The sequence below is a fragment of the Toxoplasma gondii genome, chromosome VIII (genome assembly GCF_000006565.2).
Source record: "Toxoplasma gondii ME49 chromosome VIII, whole genome shotgun sequence".
NCBI lineage: Eukaryota > Apicomplexa > Conoidasida > Eucoccidiorida > Sarcocystidae > Toxoplasma > Toxoplasma gondii.
The window spans coordinates 6411318-6433931 of record NC_031476.1 but is presented as its reverse complement, the minus strand read 5'-3'; the positions used below and the strand labels follow the sequence as shown (position 1 = coordinate 6433931).

General features: G+C 50.6%; 2 protein-coding genes across 2 annotated transcripts; both read left to right on the top strand.

The window, feature by feature from the left end:
- Nucleotides 1–3901: 3901 nt before the first annotated feature.
- Nucleotides 3902–9530, top strand: TGME49_268570 (zinc finger (CCCH type) motif-containing protein; the record flags this gene model as incomplete). Its single annotated transcript, XM_018781506.1, has 9 exons — nucleotides 3902–4066; nucleotides 4674–4769; nucleotides 5233–5380; nucleotides 5763–5843; nucleotides 6092–6543; nucleotides 7119–7197; nucleotides 7458–7524; nucleotides 7858–7936; nucleotides 8228–9530. 9 exons carry the CDS (start codon nucleotides 3902–3904, stop codon nucleotides 8408–8410), a joined length of 1350 nt encoding a protein of 449 aa, XP_018636542.1. The 3' UTR covers nucleotides 8411–9530.
- Nucleotides 9531–13620: 4090 nt separating this feature from the next.
- On the top strand, nucleotides 13621–18989 carry TGME49_268580 (hypothetical protein; the record flags this gene model as incomplete). The annotated part of the gene is made up of 7 exons (XM_018781507.1): nucleotides 13621–13836; nucleotides 14574–14823; nucleotides 15310–15539; nucleotides 16183–16509; nucleotides 17017–17139; nucleotides 17593–17709; nucleotides 18469–18989. The coding sequence occupies 7 exons, from the start codon at nucleotides 13621–13623 to the stop codon at nucleotides 18634–18636; spliced, it is 1431 nt and encodes a 476-aa protein (XP_018636543.1). The 3' UTR covers nucleotides 18637–18989.
- Between the last annotated feature and the right edge of the window lie 3625 nt (nucleotides 18990–22614).

Here is a 22614-nt window from a genome sequence, read left to right as displayed (position 1 = left end):
GGTGTGGAGCAGTTATAGAAAACGAAAAGTGCTTTCGTCCGAGTTTCTCCGCGCCAAAGAATCGGATCCACCTGATAAGCGGTACTGCTGACTCAAGGTCGCGGTCCAACCTTGTCGCATGCATGCATGCTCATCAGCTTCAACTACGGCTCCTGAGATGAAACAGCGCGTGATCCCAGTCTTCTCTCCCTCCTTGTCTTGAAATCGTTGGTGTGGCGAGTGAGAGAAGCAAAACGAAGGCATTCAGAAGTGAAGAAGTCCCGTTGAGGCAACTTGAACGGAGTGATCAAACCTGGTGCATGCAGTTCGCAAACCGTTGGATTGGGTCCGGACCTAAGGGGAACCACAATTTCTGGTGTGCGTCCCGACGGTTCGAAGGATATCTGGTTCTAAGGATTGACCACCAGCACAAAAAGCGGTTTGTAACGCCTGATCTGCCTCAGCAAAAAAGAATCGATCTGGCAGCTGGCTCTGAATCTCACCTTGAGGTAGTTCTTCATAACGAGGCAGTGCCTCCACACGCAAGTCGTCGAGTTTCGTAGACTTGCTGAATTTAATAACAAGAGACTTTCCACACGACAACAAGTTCCACAACAGACAGAGTGCTGCTTACTGGGCTGTCTGCATATTTTGAACAAGATCCTGGAAACCACAATCGCCCAACCAGCACTGAGTTGTCTTCACAAAAACAACGCGTCACAAAATTGCTTTTCGTGTGTACTCAGCCTGTATGTTGAGTTCCTCATGGACTGGAACCCTGCATCTGTTCATTTAATTTCAAATAAAGCAGGAAAGTCGTTTAAAGATTTCTTCTTATATGAGGAAAATACTTTAAACCTTATAGGGACATGTACTTTATTTACATTTTAAAAAAATTTCTTCATATTCATTAATTCGTAAAAAACCTGTTTAAATGAACAAAAAATGTTCTATGATTTGAGGAAATATTTTTTTAACTGATGGAGTTTATTCAACATATATCTTTATTCTTACACTTTTTTCAAATTATTTATAATATTATTCACAATATCAAGCTGTTAAATTAGCTTAGTTAGGACGGGCGCTTCAGTGGGTGTGGCGGTGTGATGCTTCGTGTGATATGGAGCCATTCTGGTGTCTACAGTTACTCTGGTGAAATCAGTCTGATTCAAAAGGGCAAGCCGGATGGTTTGTTGCAGAGCAGCTCCCTGATAGTGACAGTCTCCGCTTATCCCAACGCAACTAGAGGACAGCAGCAATGTGATGATGGGGATGAAAACATGCAACATTAGACTCGCAGACAACTACGTCTCTTCCGGTCGTTCAAATTCCCTTTCCAAAGAAGGGCGTGAACAAAAAGTTCATTCACAAACATCCATATGAAGCTCTCGCAGAGTCACACACGACGATGGAGCTACGGCCGCAGAGTCAAGAACAATGAGGTTCAGTAGAACCGTCATACGGGGGGCTTCAGACATCAAGAGTCACGCATACACAGCACGAAGCAGCCTTACTGCAGCACCATAACTCCTGAAGGTGCCACTCTTCATACTAGTTTCAGTGTCTACTGTTCGACAATGAAGACTTGCGCGAAACTCATGTGCTTGTACGCTTGGTTCATGAGCTGAACGACTGCCTCGGGAGAAAGTTATGTTAGGCGAGGAAAAACTCTTGATGGTTGATCCGCGGACCACTGTCACGTTTTCGACAGTTGAGTCCAACGTGTTTACCTTTCCGCTCCGTTGCAATCTCAAAATACAGTGAACTGGCAGCCACCCCGGAAAAACTCAGTCACGCAAGGGAGACGAGAAACGTGGGGACTGAAAGCTCGAAATGTCAGTGGCATTTCCCCCCCAACTCAGCGCTCTCGCTCTGCTGCACAAAGCAAGCAGGTTCCTTATATTGTTCTAGACAGTATCACAGCGGAGAAGCACCAGCGCATTTTCCTTGGCAGTTCTTTCCGTCAACTTCTTTTCCTCTTGCGAAGGCGAAAGCACCCCCAAGAGCCAACTCCAGTGAGATCGCAGAGCAAGTGTTCGTTTATCTTACGTGGTTGCGCACAAAAGCGGCAAGCATATCAGCCTGCTAACAACAATATCGTGGAGCTGCTGTGCCTATGCCATATAGTGTCACAAAGGAAGCAGACATCATCTACAGAAGATCGACTACAGCGACAGGCCGAACGCCGATCCGTCCGTCGCCGTCATCGAGCAAGTCGCCAGAGATCCGAGGGACCTACACGGACTGCACCTGATACAGTAGCAGGTGTCCAAGGAAATGTACCCGTGGGGTGAATTCTGCGCGTTGATGCTGAGAGGTGAGACCTTGAAAAACTGCACGAGCGATAATGGGTTATCTAAAATCAACAGAACCATGTCAATCGCTGCAAGGGCCCAAAGAGAAGCCGTACGGTGCCACTGAATTGAGCACATTACTAGATATGAGTAAAATGCGAGAACGGGTCTGCGATATCTGGAGTGAGCACGTGACTCTATGTCCTCTGTTCTGTGTGAAAAAAGCAAGAAATCAAGTATACGAAGCACGCTTCCGACGTCTTGTAGAGAGAGTTAAGACAAACAGGTTATCGATGAGCGGTGACAGTCGAGTGCACTTCCCACTGGAAGACCCAACGACCAGGAGAGAAAGACAAGAAAATTATTTCTTGTGAGCCACCTGGAGCACAGGCTGACGCCCCTCCCAGTGGACGCTGAGGGCATCGTAGTTGTATCTCGTGGGCGTGCGTAACTTCATATAAAAGTTGAGACAAGGCAACCCACATCCAAAACCTCCTACGCATGAACGACTCAGGTTGACTGATAAAGCCAAACACAAATGAAAGGAGTGACTGAGGTAGGCGGTGGCCTCGGAGGTTTAATCTCATCCGCGCCCTCCCAGCTGATGCACACGTATTGCTAGACAGAATAGATGTTGTATCATTTCCTCTGCCCCCCTCGTACCTAGAGCCGTCAGCAAAAATCCAACTCCACCGATTGCATTTTGCATATTTGAGAGGCCTGCTTATATGTGAAATCCCCACCATAAGCCCTTCTTGCATAAACACAAGTTCGTTTCTCGCGAAGAAAAGGAATACGCCCCGTCTCTCTGCGGTAGTGTCGCGCTTATCCTGACCCGCTTTGCAAGTGTGTCAGCGTGTGCGGCTTTTGTCCAAACGTGTTCACCGGCAATCTGAGTGCGCTGCGGGATCGCCGCGGCATGCAAAAAGGCGGGCAGCCTAGCAACATGGTCTGCAGTCCGGGCAGGGACAGAAAAGGACCGATTTGTGGAAGGTTGATAACGTTTCTTCTGCGTTAGCGAGATCAATCCAGCGTAGGATCGTTTTTTCTCGCAGATTTGTCCCCCCTCACGCTGCCACTGGAAATCGTGACGTACTGCTACCAGAAACGGGACCGCAATTTTCGTCAACGCGAGTGTCGAACCCGGCGCCTGCAGTGCACCACAGTGTCAAGTAACAAACTTTTCCTCATTCGCTTTAATTTCGCCTCTGTCTGTACGTTTTTCCTGTAGCGTCTCTGTGAGTTCCTTTTCCTTCTCGTCTCGGCACCTTCGCTGGCTGCGCTTTCCTTTCCGCTCCCTGTTGCGTGCACATGCAACCACTGGGCTCGCAAGGAGATCCTCCGTACCGTTCTTCAAGTCTCTCGCCGTCTTCGTCTCCGTGCTGCACTCTCTTGACAAGTTCGACTTGCTTATCAACAGGACGCCTAGTGCATGTGCCTGCGTCGCAGACGAGGCTGATCTCCCAGGCGTTGCTCGAGCACCTGTTTTTCTCGTTACCCTGCAGAAGCACAGCCGGCACCACCCCGTGGAACGTTGCTTTTTATCCGGTTACTGAGACGCTTTTAGTTTGGGTGGGGAACCAGTAGAGCGTCGATTGTTCTTCTCTGAGTCTCTGTCTCTTGCCAGAATGTCAGACGTGGAACCGACTCCACAGATTGGCCCACAGCCAGCCGAAGCTGGCCACGGGCATGAGGAGGGTGCTGGAAACAGCCACGATTCCTCTGGTTATTATGGAGGTTCATACGGTGGAAGAAGTGCTCCTTACAAGAAAACTCTTTGCAGACACTGGCAGGTACGTTTGTCGCTAGCGCGGAAGTTCATCTCTCTCAGTCGGGTGAAACACGGAGCGGTCTGTGTCGGGGTTGCACCACTCGTCGCCAGTAAAAGGAGGAACGCGGAAAGGCTGGGGAAAACCAAGTACGGAGACACCGAAAAATCTGGATGTGCAATGTGCAGCGACTCCTGGCGGTCAAGTGAATGTTTACTTTGGGGCCGAGAACGGCGGTTTGCCTCCGTCTTCATAGCCTCTCATTGACCTCTTTCAAACGGGTTCAGTGTAAATAGACCAAGTCAGAGGTTCATGCTACATCGCCTTTTATCGTGTGCGTCTTCGCTGCGGGCAATTGTTGTGTGGATGTCGCACTCTTCTCGTTTCTGTGGAGGCGTACTCAGAGGTAGGACAGCGAGAGGCATTTCGAGGTTCGGTGACGCCGGCAACGCTCTCGGGCGTTTTCTTGGCGGTGTTAGCTCGTTACTCAACACAAAATTGACTTGTCGCAGCGGCGGCTTCCGTGTTGCCATTAGCGGGAAACCTGCGCATACACAAGCAAGCTGCGATTTTGTTTCGGGTCTGCTGGGTGTTGACGAAGACTGTGGTTCTGCTTTCTGCCTGTTTATAGGCGGGAAACTGCCGCAACGGCCACAGATGCACCTTCAGTCATGGCATTGAAGATCTCAAAGGCACACGCGGCATTCTGTGCCGGTTCTTCGTGAGGGTACGCCAGCGTTATCGTTTACGACCCGTTTACATGCTTTCATTCGAACGTGTAGTCCAGCTGGAAGGCGGAATCGGGGCCATCAAACCTCATCTGCCAACGTGGTCAAGAGGTAGTTTGCTTTACAGTGACAGAGAAAGTGTGAAGCTAGTTGTGAGGAACTATGGGCAGCGGTTTCGGGTCTCCCTCTCAAAAGGAGGACGCGACTCCTCCACAGTGTATGCAAGCGTGGCTGGAGGGTGGGATATGCCGCACAGCAGAGGACGTTTCGACAGTTGTGGTGGCTGGGAGCGATAGCGGACCCTACAGTTTTCTTCTGTATTGAGAAGGCCCATCTCACGTCTATGTATTACAGGTAGCACACACACGGAACATCCAGTTGCCGGCTGACACTTGCTGAGACGACGAGATTTCGAAAACGTGGGCAAGCACCACGCTCCTCTACGCTGTCCATGCCTTGCAGGGGGTTTGTAAACATGGCGCAAATTGCCCATACATGCATCCGAGCGGCAGCAGGATGGCCTTCCCGTCGGAAGTTGGGCCATCGCCGTACTACTCCGTTACGGGGTCGGGTCCACAGTACCCGCAGCCTCCCACGGGTTACAAGACGGGTAAGAACGCGATCAATTCTTTTGGGGCTCATGAATGCTTTCAGTCTACCGTTATCTTGGAATTTGGTGTAGGTTGCGCCAGTCCTGCTCGACGCCCATTGAGGTTCAAGTCTCAGTTGACGTGGAGACACCCCGCTGGTACACCGGAGACGAATGGAAGGCATCCAGCATCCTTCATTCACATGCGAGGATAATGAAAAGGAAAACGTTCAAGATCGGCATTCATACCTGCAGGATTGCTGGAGCAGTTGAGATCGAAGCGAGAAAAAACACGTGCAGATAGTGAAGCTCCAATCCGAGTCGAGAGTCTTAGCTCTTACTCGAGGTCAATGCATTTGTGCGACACACAGCCACTCCCTCTCTCCTTTATTTAACGCTGCAGATCTCTGCGTCAACCGAAGCGGACAGTGCAGCGCAGGCGTTTACTGCGGATTCGCGCACTCTGTTGACGAACTGCTGCCCGGTACGTTCGCGCTCATAGGCACCATTGTCGTTTCTCCACTTGCGAGATCAAACGTTCTCCCTGCGGTCGCTGCAGCCCCAACTAGGTTTGCCTGAATTCGAAGCCGCTTGCCCCGGTACACTCCTGCTCAGGAGAGGGAGTGCCAGATGGACTGCAGTGCCACTGCGCTTTCCCGAAACCGTTTCTCTCGGCCCACGTCTCTTGCCCCGTCCTAGATAAGTCTTAAAGACTTTTGTCGTTGTTCCCAGGCAAGTTTTCGGTAGAGGAGATCGCGGCACTTCGACAGGCTGCAACGGCGAACAGCTCGCAGTCTGTCTCGCCATATGGACAGTACTACGCAGTGGCAGTGCGCGATGGCGGGGCGTATGGACCCAGCGGCACTTCCTCGATCGTTGCGAGTGCAGCGCCCAGTACTGTCGTTTCCGGCCGTTCCGCAGAGCAGCCAAATCCGTACGGCGGCTACCCCTCGAGCTACCCCGCAAGTTACTCGGCTCCGTCGCAGCAGGTCCAGGTGTCGACTGTTACTAGCGCAACCGGCGCAAGACATACAGACTTGTACTTCCCCGCAGCTGGCTCGACTGCAGCCTCGCCCAGTTCGGCCGCATACCACATGCAGCATCCGGGCGCAGTGAGCTCCGACCCTGTCTCAACCCGCCCCGTGATGCTTCCCATCAGCAGAAAGCTGTGCAACTTCTGGCCGGTGAGCACTAAGGCGTACTCGAGAATAACGACAGATGTGCCGGGGGGAAGGGGGTTTAGCCGAAACAACACACGCGCCGATTTCGGGGACTTCAGTGGCTCTTTTTGGGAAAGAAGCGAGTCACCGGGGGGATATGGTTTGTTACAAGCTTTTGTTTGATAGATACTACGAGTTGTAGTGGTGGGCGTCTCGGTGGCTCGCAGTGAAGGACAAGATGGCTAGATTGGTAAGGGAAAGGGACTTGCACGTGCCAGCTGGAGCGACATGTCGCGTGGTCTAGGATTCTGTGTTGCCAAGAAGTTGTCCAAGCAAATGCTGCGTCGACACTGTGGGTGAGGAGAGTGCAATCCTGGCGACCTGCGGATCCCTGAGAGTGAAACAGGCGAATTGGGGAATGCATTCATGCAGCTGCACGGGCAAGGCTTCGTCTTCCCTGGGCGGTTGTGGCCAGTGTGGGCCGAACTCAAACGGCTTTGCATGAGCAGGTGTAGAAGGTGTATATGTTCAGTCAAAATTTTTCAAAGCTCCTTTCGTAAGAATAAGGAAATGCTGCGCGTTACTCTACTTCTTTGCAGCACAGCTGCCGTAAAGGCGATGCTTGCCCGTTCGTCCATGAGGCGTCTCTCGTGCATCCGGGGGTTACGGGTGCTGATGGTGAGTTGAGAATCGATGCATTCACCAGCCGGAGTGAAAGCCACAGAAATGGCCTTTTCGGGCATCACAGGGTGTCTGTTTTCAGAACACCGCATCCGGTGCTGCTGTCCATGATCGAAACCGTCTAGAAAGCTGTGGCTTGCAGAGCACTGGACTCTAGACACACCTGCATGTGTGGATTTCCATGCATGCAAATTCGTGTACTTACATTTACGCGAGCCACATGCATGTTTTATTTCCTCGCTTTGTTGCGGATGCAGATCTGAATGGCGGCGCGCGAAGCTACCCTGGTTACTCTCCGTACGGCCGCGAATACGGTTATGGCAGGTACAACTCTAGTCACCTTCATTGGGGGGCCATGGTACACATATTCTCGGCCGAATGTCTTCTTCGTTGATGTTCCAATCTTTTAAGCAAATGCGCTACTCTAACTGTGCTGCTTAAGGCTCAGTGGGATGTATTTTCTGGAGGAGAGCTCTTGAATGATTGCGTGCCGTCCAGGTGACTCGAGAGCGAGGGTACGCAGGCCTTTTTGCGTTTGGACACTGCATTTGTCCATGCTGTCAGTGCTCTTTGATTGAGAAATTGCTGACCTGCACCAACTACAAATTGGAGAGATCAACTGTAGGCGTGCTTCCTGTTTGTGTTGCGGACTGGCAGGGGCAGACCTCGTTCGCGATCTCCAGATCGCGGAGGACTCGGGCCTTTCAGGGGTAGGGAATGCCGTTTCTTTCTTCAGGTAAGAGCAAAGGAAAAGCTCTGTCGAAGGGCTTGCCACTCGACTCGTTTTTAAACAAGCGTGTGGTGGCATCTGCAAGTCTTCAAGAGTTTAGGCTGCTGCGTGTCCCGTCCCAGTTGTCCGTGTACATCTCTGGCCTGTGTGTAGTGTGTCAGGAGGTTCGGCTCGTGGGAACCAAGGAAAGGCGAAGCTGGTTGTTTGTTGTGCTTTCCAGTGATGTTCCGTCGGAACTGTCTGTTCGAAATCCCATTGGTGTAGCACCGTGAGAGTGCCGCGTGTCTCTGGCTACAGGGGAGATGCATTCGGGGCGACGCGTGCCCGTTCCGCCATAGTCGGGAGCAAGCTGAAGGGCCGGCTGGAGGGTCGAAATCGCCGCGAATCATAAACGGTGTAACTACGGTGGAATCCGCGCCACCTGCAGCAGGGCCCGACGGCGAGACAGGGTATGCGCCAGTTGCAGAGGAAGGTGCGTGAGAAAGTGGGGAGCGCCAGACCTCTTGAAACGGCCACACGCGTTTCGTAGCAGCTCTGTAGAAATTCCCCTAGTGGTGGAAGGAGTTTCGGGGCAGCAGGTATGCCTAAGCCGGAGCACGGTGTCTCGAGGGCGACGCGTGGAGCGACGACTTCGAGAGTTGTTCAGCGCAACGACTGGTGAGCTGAGTGCAGGTGACAAAAGGCGAGTGATGAAAATGGGCAGGAGAGAGGCAAGAATACCACATACTAGCAAAGGACTGAACCGAAGGAGGAAGCGACGAAAAAGAGGGAAGAACCCAAAGGAAAGATGTGATTTCGAAGAAAAGAAGTCAGTGGCGGCACTGCCGACCCCCGGAGTGCATGCGACATGCATTCTGAAGAAATGGTGCAGGGAGGCGGATACAGCCACACCAAGCTTGCGAGCAAAGCGAACAGCAGGATGAAAAAGGAGAACACGAAAGCCGCAAGAACGGACGGAAAGCCAGACTATGGAGATGGAAAGGAAACTGAAGGTGAAAGACAGGAAGTGGATGGGTGGCCGAAGAAGAAAGAGAAGCCTTCAGCTAGAAAGAAGAACGAGAAGACATCCAAAAGAGACGCAAGAAAATGCGAGAGACGAACGCTGATTGTTCTCACCGGAGACGAAAGAGGATTCGACTCGAATGAAGAACAAGAAGAAATTTAACAGCGAACAGCAGGACACAGTGCAGGCCGAAACGCGGAAAAACAAGGAATTTCGAGAGAACGGGCGTCCAACTTCCTACCACTTTCACCCTAGGATCACATGTGTGACAAAGAATCGCGTATTTCATCAGAGGTCGTACCTGACGTTAGTGCATCGATGGTAGGGGCTACTGAGGAAGCAGAGCAGAGTGCAAATTGTTTTTCCACTCGCTTTCGTTCTGCTTGTAGCCATGTGCGAGATGTGTGACTGGAACTGAAGCTGCTGTTTTGCTGGTGTGGATTCACTGTATGATGTGGCAAAGGAGGTTAGTGGTACTCACTTCACTTCACTTCGCTCTTTCGACGGCCGATGGTTGAGGTGATGTGTAGAATGAGATCAGGTGTTTGCCACGAACACAGAAAGAACGTGGTTGAGGGGGCATGTTGGTTTTTTTTTCTTCGTAACACCTGTCGTACTCACTCGTTTGTGACGTTATACTGGAGGGAACTACGGAGGAAAGCAGCGGGGGCGTCGGTGGCTTCTAGAGGGGGCGCATGGAAATGCAAGGAAAGGCGGCGGGTTTAGGATTTCCACCAAGTCACAAACGGACGCAATCAAAAAAGTGGACATTTCTGTATAAGGGAGGAAATCTTAACAATGGAGAACTAGCTCTTGATAAAAATGAAACTGCGCGGATAGCGGGGATCTGGATAGCAGATCAGCTTGGAACTGAGAAGAAAAAATACAGCGAATCTTTTACGGATCGAAGAGTCTTCTCGAGATAGGCAGAAGTGATGGAGTTCCCCACTACCCAGTAAAAGCGAGCGCAAGCCTCGTGAATTCGGTCACATTCTGTTCCACATTCCGGAGACGGAGGAGACACGAAACGAGGAATAGCAGCCGAGACTAAAAATGCTACACTCGGCTACGCGTTCAACCAGTGCATTGTGGCTGTTGTCATCCCTCACTTCTAAAATTCAGCCGCACTGCATGGTACTGCTCATGTGTCTCGGGCCAAATCTCTCCTTGTGGACACAAAGTAGAGCAGTGTTCTTTCGATAAGGAACGTGAACTGCGTGAGCTACATGGCGGGTGAGCGTTTGCCACACTGCACACTTCAGCAAAGAGAATATATTCAAGCCTATCGTACCCGCGGTTCATGCTGCGCACTGACACATTAGTTTCTCCAAACGTCTTTTATAGAGAAAGGTGGCAGCAGGCTGAAGAACAGTTTGGCTCAGTTTCTATGCGGCTTATGTAGGTTGTGGGAGGCTTCCAGTTCGCTTGACCGATTGTTTGTTATATTGGTGTTTCAGATGCTTCCGACACCGTAAACATACCATCCGAGACGAGGGAACAGGGATTAAGTGTTTCTAAAAAGGAGCAATTCGCATGAGCATGTGGTGGGAATGCTGGAAGGTGGACTCGAGGATTTTGCCAGGCGAGGCATCCGGACCAAATTCAAAACGCGCAACGCTCCTAATTCAGTGAAAGTGGAGGAATGCGAAAACAGCCCGGATGCTACGGTATGGTCACGACAATGATACGGAGATAAGTAGGCGACCCCGTGTGTAGGAGACGCGAACCTCCGTATGTCTTAAGCGGTACGCGGATGCTGTCACCGGCGAAAGCAGCTACTTGCAGTTGAAAGTTTGGGCCGCCGCACAGGTAGTTTACCTGTGGCAAGAGAAGCATATATCCATTGGAGAAGGGAATGGATCCGAAGGGTACGGGGAAGAGTGGAACGTTGAGATGCTCTGTGTGCAGTTTGGCAAGGCATGCACCTGGGATGAGGAGAGAAAGTTACCATCCACGGTTCTACGTATTTCCCCCACAAAACCATGATATGAGGGGAAAGAAGGTTCCGGCACCGTACCGAAAAGAAACCATCAAAGGGAATGTAGACTACACGACCACGAGGAGCACGGAAGGCTATGGAGACCCCAAAGTGTCACATGCTAGACGCCTAGCTCTCAGTGGTTATTGGAGGTTGCAGTGTTGGGTGGAAACACATTGCACGAATGGAAACGGTTTTCGTGCCCTATGCTGGGCAGATATCCGGCGCTGAGAAACGGTAGCTTTTCTCCCATTTTTTCCGTCTGTCGTTCTGTCTTTTTACTCATGACGAGGGTACCAGCCTGGTAGAAGGCTCGACGCTCTGGTATGAGACAGTGGGGTTTTGCTTTTGTTCGATATGTGTCCTTAGGATATAGCTTCAGTGCTTTTGGTACACTCTCGCAGCACCGGTACCCTATTCAGAATATGATATATACATTAACCAGGAGACAGTTTGCGGTGGCAAAAAATGGGTGTTGCCACCGGATAACGTGTTCTGCCACAAGATCGACGCGGTCCCCAGCCTAAGGGCAGTTCTAATGTTGTACACATATGAACGTATCCGAGAGCTGCATGGTAGAACAGGACGACTTTGAAGCGGGTAGACGAAGGGATGAGTGCCATCTGCGCCCGACAATCTGTGAGCTCTCTTTTTGAAGGTTGTGACAAAACGTCAGCTACCAGCCTCAAAGATTGATTCTTCTGGAGGTATTCACTGAACTGAGCTTTGCGAAGGTGCAGACGTGCACCAGTCGGACAATGTTTCTCCTGTAGATATCCACAAAAACAATCACCGAAAGCCGTCTATTTTTCCGACACTTTTTTCCTGGCTTACATGACCAGACGAGGAGACCTTTCGCATATATTTCATTGAATTTCTGGAGTCTTCTTTGTTGCTGGCTACTGGAGGCTTTGCAGCCGACATACCCAATGGACGGATGTGAGTCACTGGGTATTTCCTGATGTCAACTGGATCGTTTTGAAATACCAACAAACTTGCCATGTTTGGATGTACTTTCCTCGAAGACGGACGAACAGACGCCGAGCGTTTGATACCACATTGTTAAAGCCTGTTTACCGAACGTCTGACAACGCCTAACGTGTTGATCAACCGCGAGCCGAATTATGAAGATCACATGTGGGACGGCTGAAGAAAATTCTCTGGGCCGCTTCGTTGTGCGTAGTACGAAGCATAGAAGACAACAGTCGAACTCCCAAGATAAATCAGAACTGCCGGCATTATTGGTGCAGAACTGAATCCACTCTTGAAAAACACCCAAGAAATGTCGCGACGAAACGACCGAAGCATGACAGCGCAACCAACAGAAGCCTGTCTCTATCGCGCAAGAACCGCTTGACCTCGTTCATCGAAAACCGAGGTTCGCCGGGTTTTTTATGTCTGACTGCTAGCGATTCCTTGTAGAGCGCTCCGTGTGTTCACTTGATTCAGTTGCCATGAGGTTTGCCGGCCGGTGACTGCACCGATCAAGCAAGCTTGGTCTGGGCAATACTATTGGGTCGGATGTGAGCTTTCTAACCGCCTATCTGTGTTACGTGCACAGTACTTCATATATCTGTACACACAATGCTGCACTTGAACCCCTCCACTGTTGTTCAGGTGAAAAAGCCCTTCTTTCTAATAAGACTGAATGATCTGTGCCGGATCTTCTGGTACACGGGTCCGGGTGCTACCCTGAAACAGCCAAGGCCATTGTGTTTCCCCACTTTTCGATCTTCGATTTCTCACACCCGAGGATGCTTCTGTGCATGCAGCAGAAAGTGTGCGCACAGGCCATCAGCTCGCGTCCCCGTCTTTCGTGTTGAACATCAAACATACTCTCTGTCGGTTCAAGAATAAGAAATCCCCTGTTTAGCTACTTTTGGTGTCATATCTCCGTCTTTCCGACTTTGGGACCAGCTAGCTCTGCCTTTTGTAAACGCCGTAGCATTTGTAATTGAATGCGGCCGGTATTTTCGCTGTTGGGTTCGTTCAAGGAAACTGGGCGTGAAAAACTAATGTACCGTAGTATGCTGACTTCCGGAGAGCAATCGCCTGTGTGACTTGGCTTCACAAGAAGTTGAACGCAGCGATTGCGTGTAGCATCCAAAATTCGGGTATGAAATCAGTTCCCATCTGCCGGCCCGACATCCGTTGTGCGCGGTATTACTCCATATTTTGATAATTCGTCACAAACGTGGAAGCTGTTTTCTGGTGATCGCCCTGTACCTGGTGTCTCCATCTGCGGTGTTTTTCGTGTTTTTCGTGTGTCGTTTCGTCCGCAGCCTACGTAAAACTGGGGTGACTTTGACTGCTTTCTTCTTGGCGCGCTGTCTGGGTCCCTTCAGCGGGAAACGCATGCCCCCGCCTGCGACCTCGAAGGGTTCTGGAGAGCCTGATTTGGTTGCCGAGATGAGTTATACACTGAAATGCAACGTATGACCCATCTTCTCGTTTGGAAAGGAATTCCAGCTGGCTTGCGGACTGGGACGCTCTTGCCACGATATTCCTACGACGCCCCATCTCTGGCTTGGCTTCGGATTGGTTGTAGGCACACTTGTACATATACACGTGTATGTGCTTGCGTGGTAAGATTTCCACAGAAAGAATGTATTTGTACACGTAGAGGCTGTCAGACGGTCAAGGCAGCTGAGACTTGGTGCGAAAGACACGACAGGAACCCACTTTTTCTCTTGCTTTTCGTTGGCAAAAATGGCTTCGTCTTCGGATCCAGTGACACTCCCAGCGAACGCAGCACAGCTAAGAGAACAACTCATTGCTGCAACACAGCGATTCTTCGATAGCCACGGCATCCGTGTCAAAACGAGAAAGCTCCCAGTGCAGGCCGCCACACCAGCGTCTGCACCGGGGACAAAGGCGGAGGGCGGCTCGGCGCGAAGGACCCATGGAGGCGGCCGGTCGACGCAGGTGAGTCTTCATCGCAAATGCTTTTGGCTGTCGAGCGCACAGAGTGTGTGAAGAAAACCGAGCAAATACGACTGAAACTGTAGTCTGGCATACACGGGAACATTCTTGGAAAACTGTCGTAGCGCACTGAATTGGGTCAGGTGTTGCAGAGACGCCACCGTACGCAATATCAGAAACAGATATGGTGAAAATGCTGAACTAAACTGTGGGTATTTTCGGTTTTACCGCTTTTTCGGAGTTGCCACCGTGGAATGGTCGCCTACGAATGATTAAGTGCCCTATAAACCTCGTACGTTGGATTTCTCGGTCTTCTCTCGAAGTACGTCCCAATTCGAGTGTGCCTTAATGACCTTCGATTTTGTCTCACCTGGTTGACTGACGGCGGTTCCTCTATGTCAGTACACCGGGCGGCCAGAAACGAAAGCTCTGAGCGCTGCTGTACTGGTGAACCAGCTGATACGGGGGAAATAAAGGTTCCCGAGTTCAACATATGAAATGGTTCTCGAACTTCTAGAGGCTTGCGAAGAAACATCAGGGCCAGGCCAGTGAGAGAGTGGCTGCGTGTTGGTTTGCCGGACGGGTCAGGGTTTCGTGATGTTTCCGTGTTTTCACTAGATGCAGTCCGTTTTCATGACTTGCACCACTGAAAATAATTGTCACGAAGTGAAGAGACACCAAGTTTCATGACGTTCCGCGTTGTGTGTGCGTTATTTGCGTGCGACTCTTGCCTTGTGCAGACGGACGGGTCGGGCCAGTGTACCGACAGCTCGTCCTCGGCTTCGCTTCCACTGTACCATTTCATCACTCGTCAGAAGCTTCATATGGCGGAACAGCTGCTGAGGAATAAGTCGTGTTACTTGACTCCGTACAACAAAAGATCTGAAAAACGCCAGAAGGCATCACCCTGGATCATGCAAGACATGAGTGAAGAGGTCAAGAAACACCTTGCACAGATGAGTTCGGATTTTGATGACAGAGAGTTCTCTGGTGAGACACAACGCTTTTCGTCAACTCGCTGCTCTGTGCGCCAAGACGGCGGTGCGTGTGTGTGACTAGGCACAAGAGTTGACGCCGGCCTGGTTTGTCATGTATCAAAGGAACATGATATTTGCACAGATTGTATGGACGTGGTGGTGCGGTTTCTGGTTTGTTGACACACCCTCGGAGGATGCGCTGACTTTGTTGTAACTGCCAATAGGCTCAGCAACGATAATAGATCAAATAAATACGCTTTCTGTGGGTCCTGGGCGTCCCCTAGTAACTAGCTGAGTGGCGTGCAGTAACCGTACAAAGCCTGGGTGTCTTTAGGATTGGTATTGTGTACCAGCTCGGATCTACACAATCGTTGAGTTTATACTACTTTGTTTTCCTGATCCATGTTCTACGCTGAATGCCTAGGTTTGCCCACACACAGCGTTGTTCATGAGTGTACTTTTTTGCGGCTGTTTTATGTACTGCGTGGCTGTCGTGTAGGCGTCTACATCTCCCTCCACACCAGTCCGTATTTGGTAGACTGCGAATACGGAAATCTCAGTCGAAGCCGCTTTGTGGGCTGGGCGCTTGTCGAGCTCCTAACCACCAACGAGCGCTGCCTCAAGGCTCTGTGGATACATCCAGCCCTTTCTGCTTCCAGCACGAGGCTTGTCCTCCAGGCTTTTCTTCCTCGAATTCTTGTTGAAGCGATCGAATTTGCCACTCCCGGGGTAAGTGTTGCATTGCGAAGAACCATCCGCAAGCTCGACTGCAGCAAATGCGAAACGAACACTTGTTTCTTTTCACCAGAAATAAGCGAGTCGATATCTTCATGCGTCGGCCGAGTCAACAAATTATCAATCTATCGCTGTGGCTTATGTGAGCTTCGTGAGAGATATGCACCTCTGACAGTTCTCGTGGCTCTGCTAGGTATTTCACGAGTTTCATGGTGTGCGATTTGATCGTGAGACAACTGTTTTTCGTCTCCCCTCATTGAAGCGGATCGGAGTTTTATGCTGCATCGTAGTCTTGACCTTACAAATCCTAGGATTCCGATGATCAGCTCTTCTTTACTGTGCGCTCGGCTTTCAGACGCGATTCGTTGAGGCCGCAGGGTCCAGTGAGTGTGCCGCTGAGCGGGAAGACTCCATAGCATTTTTGGACCAACACGGGACACACATAAGTGTAGGACTTGTCTCAGTTTGCGTCTTAGACTGGAAACAATGCCACCCGCTGGTCACTGACGCATGTGACTGGCTCCCTGCAGTAAGCGTCACCGTCAAAAGAGCGATGAAGCACCGAAAAAAATGCCTTTGCACGAAGGGCGACAGCTGTTGAGGAGCGGCTCTGTCCCTGGTGTCTGTTTTCATACAGGTCAGCCCCTTGTGTCCGTGGAGGTTTTTCTACTGCTGGCTAAACGACTTCGATCTGCTTCCTCGAGGCACATGGCTGCTTCTTTCTGCCCCGAAGTACCTCGCGCTTCCTGTGCACTGCGACAACTTGAATCTCGGTGAAGAAGACGAAGAAGATGCGAAGGAGGAGCCGCGAGGGAAAGGAAAGGGTGCTCCTGGAAAGGGAAAGGCCAGTCAGCCGGTCGGGACCCGAGCAGAAAAGGGAAAAAGAAAGGGCAAGAAAAAGGAAGAGGAGGAGACGCACATTGGCCACCGCGATGGCGACGATGGAACTACCTGCCCGTGCCAGGTGAGTGGAACGAGCGCTACTGTGAGTGAAGTCTCGTTTCTTTTGTCTTGGGGAAAGTGTTCGTTCCTGCGTCTCTTCTTTGATGTGCACTATTAAATTCGGCCAACCATCTCGATAATACTCTGGCGCAGTCAAGATGTGCCTTGCTTATTCACCTTGCGTATGTCGTGGTTGACCAGTCTATTTTCTGTGTCCGAATACATGCCATATATATATATATATATTTATATATACTCTGAAAAGAAGCTGGCTTCTGTTGGACTCGTCCCTCCGGCTCTGCGATAGGCCATTTTGAGTACTGCTTTTTGTTGGACAGGAACATACAGCATGGACCGAGGAGACAGGGATGATGTGGTTGATGACTGTGTTGTGCTGCCTCAAGTCCCGTTCTAGGGAAGCAGGAATGGAAAATGTAAAGGATCGAAAGGGTGTGTGTGACCGAGCTGGCGCCTGGTCTGGGACAGACAACCCGACATCTCTGTTGTCATGGAGCTCGTTTGAGTGCAGCAACCATCTCGCTGGCGCGACGATTTTGATGAGAAACTGGTGGGCTGTACAGAGAGCTACATTTATCGGAACTTCGACCGCATCTTCGATATGATTCCAAAGGCAATTGACTCACGGTTGCAGGTATGAATCTTTCTTTGCACAGACAAGTCGAGATGGGGAAAACGTTTTTAACCACCACCAGTAGAAGGGCGGTTACTGTATTTGAGGATCGTGAACGCTGGTATTTTGTTGCCCGCTTGGAGTCATTGGGAAGCGTTGATAGTTCATTATCATATAGTGGCCATCCCTGTAAACTTCTGCACCTCTGAAGTCTAGTTGGCCAGTATCCCCAACTTCACGCGATCGTCGATGGCGACCATTAGCAGCTGCCGTGGACGCTGATTGCGCATGTGCGTGACCCGAACAGGAACGAGTTATACTAAGACCTCTTTCTGCTGTGTGAGAACTTAGCTTGTTGAACAGAGCAAAGGTGAAGCTAAGAGTCCGCCAAAACGACAAAGTTGTTGCGTGTCTGTCACAAACATTTTTCTGGATGAGTTTTGTCTTTGTGCGTTGTGGCGTGGTGGAATTCAGGAAGATATCAACGCACTGCCCCAAGAGAATCCCGAGGCTCTGAAGAAGGAGCACCCGGAGACTGATGAAGAAATCCGCGCGGCAGAGACATTCGGTCTTGATGATGATACAGTCATGGTATGCCCTGCGTGGACCACGAAAACCTTGAGAAACCAGGAGGTGATCCACATTAAGACACTTTCGACGAATCGTGTCAGACATAGATCAGATGATGGCATCACCTTTAGAAGTCTAAGCGAAGAGAGAACTGCAAGACGGCCGCTGAACTTATACGCAACAGCAGAAGACGTGTAACGGGGAGGATGGAACGTACAGTAGAAGTTTAGTCGAGCAAATTACTCAAAAAAGCCGACGCGTATCACATTTCGCAGCATCTAGTCGAGTAGAAAAGGGCTGCGTTGTAAGCCCATCATGCTTCAGGAAACACGACAACTATGTCGAATGAACTGCATCGGGAGAAGAAAAGTGTTGAGACGTGAGCTTTACGAATAAATTCGCGTTAATAAGAGTATGGGTTTTTGCCAATTTGTTCCGTAAGAAACAGACAGCACCAGCAAACTGAGTGGCTTGCCTGAACACTGCCTCGAGAGGTGGAGCTTCGCGCTGTCTTCCGTAGCGTCGGAGTGAGTGGTGAATGCATCGCCAGAAGTCGGATTAGGTGGGGTCGGTGGATTGGTCACGATACATGCATGCAGCTTGTGCCACAGTTTCGTGAAATAGCAGAACACGTTTTCGTGAAGAGTTTCGTGGAATACTTGCCAGTAGTCACCGAGTCTCGTTACATCACTCAGAGAGAGAAGAGGCCGTCTCAAAGCTTCGTACTGCTGTGGCGTCAACGGCAGAGCTCTACTGTTTTATGCTTGGTGTACGCTTCAGCGGCTGTTGGAAAAAGTGTACGGACAGTGGAAGACAGGGCGATTCAAGCGCCTCGGCCACGAGGAAGAGGAGGAAGAGTCTCGGCCCCAAGGGCGAAGGCGACTGAACGGACACAAACACGACTCTGGACAGGGGAAAGACGTGAAGCCAGATGGAGACGAAAACTAATGTAGAAAATTTCCGCATCGCGCAAGTAGAGTGTACACGACAGTGGAGTACCACAGGATTCTTGGTGCCTTACGTTCACGCTGGGTTTCCCCACCAGAGAAACTGAGGTAATACTAAGATGACAGAGGATTTGTGTTTCCTGTTTCGTCTATTTGAGGGTTGGCGTTAAAACTGAAAGGGAGAACAAGCAACATGTTTTGTGGGAATGAATGTTGTCGCGGCCAGAAACGTCCCGAAACAGGCGGGCTAGTGGTTCGACGAGTATGTAGATCCCTTGCCAGAAAAAACTTTATGGTGTGCATGCCGTGCAGGGAAAACAAACAAAACTTGACAGTTTTGTGTGGGTGTCGTTTGCTTTCGGCTGTCACAAATGCAAGACCGATGCGGGTCTCTCGTAGGACAAGGAAACGTCAGAAGAATTGGGGACTGAAATATGTGTACGCCGCACCTGGAAAGGCGTTCGTATACCAACCTGACGCCTGTGACTCACAAACGTTACATCAAGATTCCGCGCAATCCAGTGAGAAACAGCTCGAACAGGTTGCTGTCTCACGGCTGCCTTCGTAAGCGTCCCGTTCACGAAAGCATTCCAAAAGGAAACCATAAAACAAAATTAGTTTTTCGTTTCGTATGGGGTGAACCCTGCTGACATGAACAGAACGCTGCATTCGAAGAAACCTCCACACGGTACTGGCCGTGTGCAAACAGACCGACCGTCTGGGCCTATTGAGCGAACTTGACGTTTTATCTAGACCCAAATAAATAACCGGGGTTGCGCTGATCGTTACTGGGGTCGGTTTTCACACGGTGTAGACGTTTGGAAAGTTCACATGTGAGGTGGTCACTGAAAACACTTTTGCATAGCTGAAAGGAGTGATCAGTCCTTCACACCTGTAACGTTGATTTTTGCTTCCTACTTCCGGCGTTTCGGACTGATTTCCAGTTCCTGGTACGCTAACAAGATGTCTTAGCAACGTCTAGTTGCAGATCTGGGCACCGCTAGTCTTTTAGAACCACTTCCCGGTAGTAATACCGTGCACGGAGCGCCTGCAACGTGGCGTGTTCGTTCACTTGCTTCCTCATTCTCTACGCACCGCTGCTCCCCCTTAGCTCTGTTGGCTCCTCCCACGCAGAGAGTTATATAATTGCGCTAACTGCAAACCGCTACAGTGTTTCTGTGCATGTCTGCGACCGTGGGAAGGAGTGCGACAAACGCCCCCTCCCGCCTCTGCGTCTCCCGTGGCGCTACACGCTGGCCCCCCCTGGGACAGCCGGAAAAAGTATTCGGCGGGGAACTGGGACCTGGTGCATACAAGACTATATATGCATTGTGCTTGGTACCAGAAGGCAAAGCACTGCTACTATTAACGGCAATTTCTACAGGTGTGGATGCAGATGCTAATATTGGAATCCGAAGCATACCCACACCCGCCCACGGCAGCGACAGCGGACTCTTGACTCTCACGTACCACCCGATGAGGGGGGAATATAGGCAACCAATAATCGCTCGATGCTTTCTATGCCAGTTCGGATTTCTCTCGTGTGCGAACCGGAACATTTTATTCTCCCTGATCTCCATCGGAGCCCACTTGCTTTGAGAGACAGCATACTCAAAATCATGTGCATTTTCACCACGCATGCCCACCACAGAAAAAATGGACTCTCGAATCACGCACTGCACAACCAAGCGGCGCTGCGAATTCCCAGTGGAGACACAGCGTATCTCATGTTGCAAGACCTGTGTGACGTGTGAAATTGTTGAAAGTGATGCCTGCCGTGAGACGCACCTATCCGAGTTCTTGAACACCATAATGACATGTTGGATGTAGGCGGTCCCTTCCAAGGTGGTGACACAAAACGGTAGGCTGGTCGACGCAAGCAGAAGCTGCCATCACGACGCCCAAATACAGTCCGGGTGCAAAGTGCGACTATCACCTGCAGTGCAATCGCAAACAAAGCTGTTTCCGCCTAACCGAAGATCTGATTCACATCAGTCATTATAGTAGTCAACCGCAGGACCGGCGGACGTATTTCCTTCCTACGTTCCTCATGCATGATCGCGAATATGAGTTTTGGATAACAAAAGTGACTGAGGAGGGTCTCATGCCGCCAAAACACCATGGAATGCTGTCTCCTCATGGGCGGGATTACCAATCTGTTCGCGTGCAACCGACTAGCCACGACGTTCGGAGAAAAGCGTGCTGCAAGCGGCAGCTTAATACCCCCTGAAAAACCGCATCAGGAAAAAACTTCCAAAGGAGACGCTCTTTACCAACTGGAAAATCCGTACCTTTAAATGTGACATATTTAGATGGTTTAGTCAGAGCAGGACGAGGCCTCCCGTAGGCGGTACTGCACTGCTTTCGTCTCTAAACAGCAGCCCGAAGCAAGGGCTGGGAAATAAAGCGTCGCTGCGTGATGGTGTTGGGATGGAAAGTCCGCTAGTTGAGTGTGCTCAAACTCCGCAGGCCCACATGTTCTTCGACGGAGGATTGCGAAGGGTGTTAATCCATTCCCAAATGACGTGGCAATAGTCTAGAGACAAACTGCGAAAAGACGACGCCCTGTGTGCTTCCTTGACGGAAACGTGCAGCTCCTTGCTGAAATACTGGACGGGTGCGTGTACGCATCTTCAGCCAGTTGTTGCGTCGGCAATCGAAGAGAAAGTGAGTGGATGCATATGCGGATTCGCCGGGTTAGTGCATAGACTTTCAAAGCACTTCTGCGGTCGACCTTATTGCTGACATTTGGATTTTCTGCGTGGATAATCGTGTGCTAAAGTGCAGTAGCAACAACTTGAGCAAGGTGCAATTAACAAAGCTCGAGTCATCGATTGCTGCAGCAGTTATGAGCGGCAGCGCGGGGAGTGTGTTTGCTTCTGGACAGTCACTCAACTGCTTTCGAGATAACCAAATGGCTCCCACCTTAACCGGGTGAACGGCTGTGTCTTTCTTGTCGGGGCATTCTGCCACCTTTAAAAATCCCGGGATGCATCTCATCCTGCGACATGCGCGATATCGCGAGTGAGACTCGACCCAATTTTGCTCAAGCTGTGGCCATCCTTGCTCCTCTTTAGACATGCGCCATGACTGCTCTCTTTTTCCTGAGGCTGGCTTCGCTTCTATAGAAAACCCGCTTTCTCAGGTTTAAGCGGGAGTCGGGGCATTATTTACGTGTGTGCTGTGGTCTATCTCGTTCGTTGTCGTTTGCGGGGCCTCGGTTGCGCCAAGCCGCGCGCGAGAGAGGTGGTGCTTTGCGCGAGGCTAACGACTTGACTTGGAATCAAAGGGGAAACTTTTCACAGTATGTGCAAATATAACAGCACACAAGCTCGTGCAGACCATTCTTCTTTTTCCTCCAGAAATCGTAGACCGCGGAACTTCCTGGTGGTAGCTCAACCCCTCTCCCGAAGCGGCACAGTTCGGGTCCGATGGTGTATGTGAGGAACTTCATTCTTCACCTTACTTCGACTATCGCAAACGTTCCTGCAGGTACGATAAGTCCAGCATGAGCCAGAGACTCACCCGAACCCGTTAATGATGTTGTAATACCGTGCCATTTAGCACTAGAAGGCGTACCTGGCGTACGGCACTCACGTAGAGTTACGTCGGTGACCTCGGCCGCCTCTAGGAGCGGAGACTCGTTCGTCATAAAGCTCGCAGTTATTTTACGGCTTTCCATTTTTTGCAATACCAGCATGCATTATTACCGACGCAAGAGCGAGCCCCTTTTCGCACATCCAGCAATAGCTTACCAGGCACAACCGCTTCATCCACAATGACTAACTCCCGTTCCACTCTAAGCAGTTGTAGCACTCGCATACGAATGCTTCTGCTTGGGAATAGAGAAGATCGTATAACCTTTAAGAGGGCATGCATCGAAATCCCAGTAGTGCTCTATTTGGCTAATGAAGAAACACAAAAAGGATATCCCATGCTTGCATGCTCGAATACGAGAACTCCTCCCCGGTACAGCGTA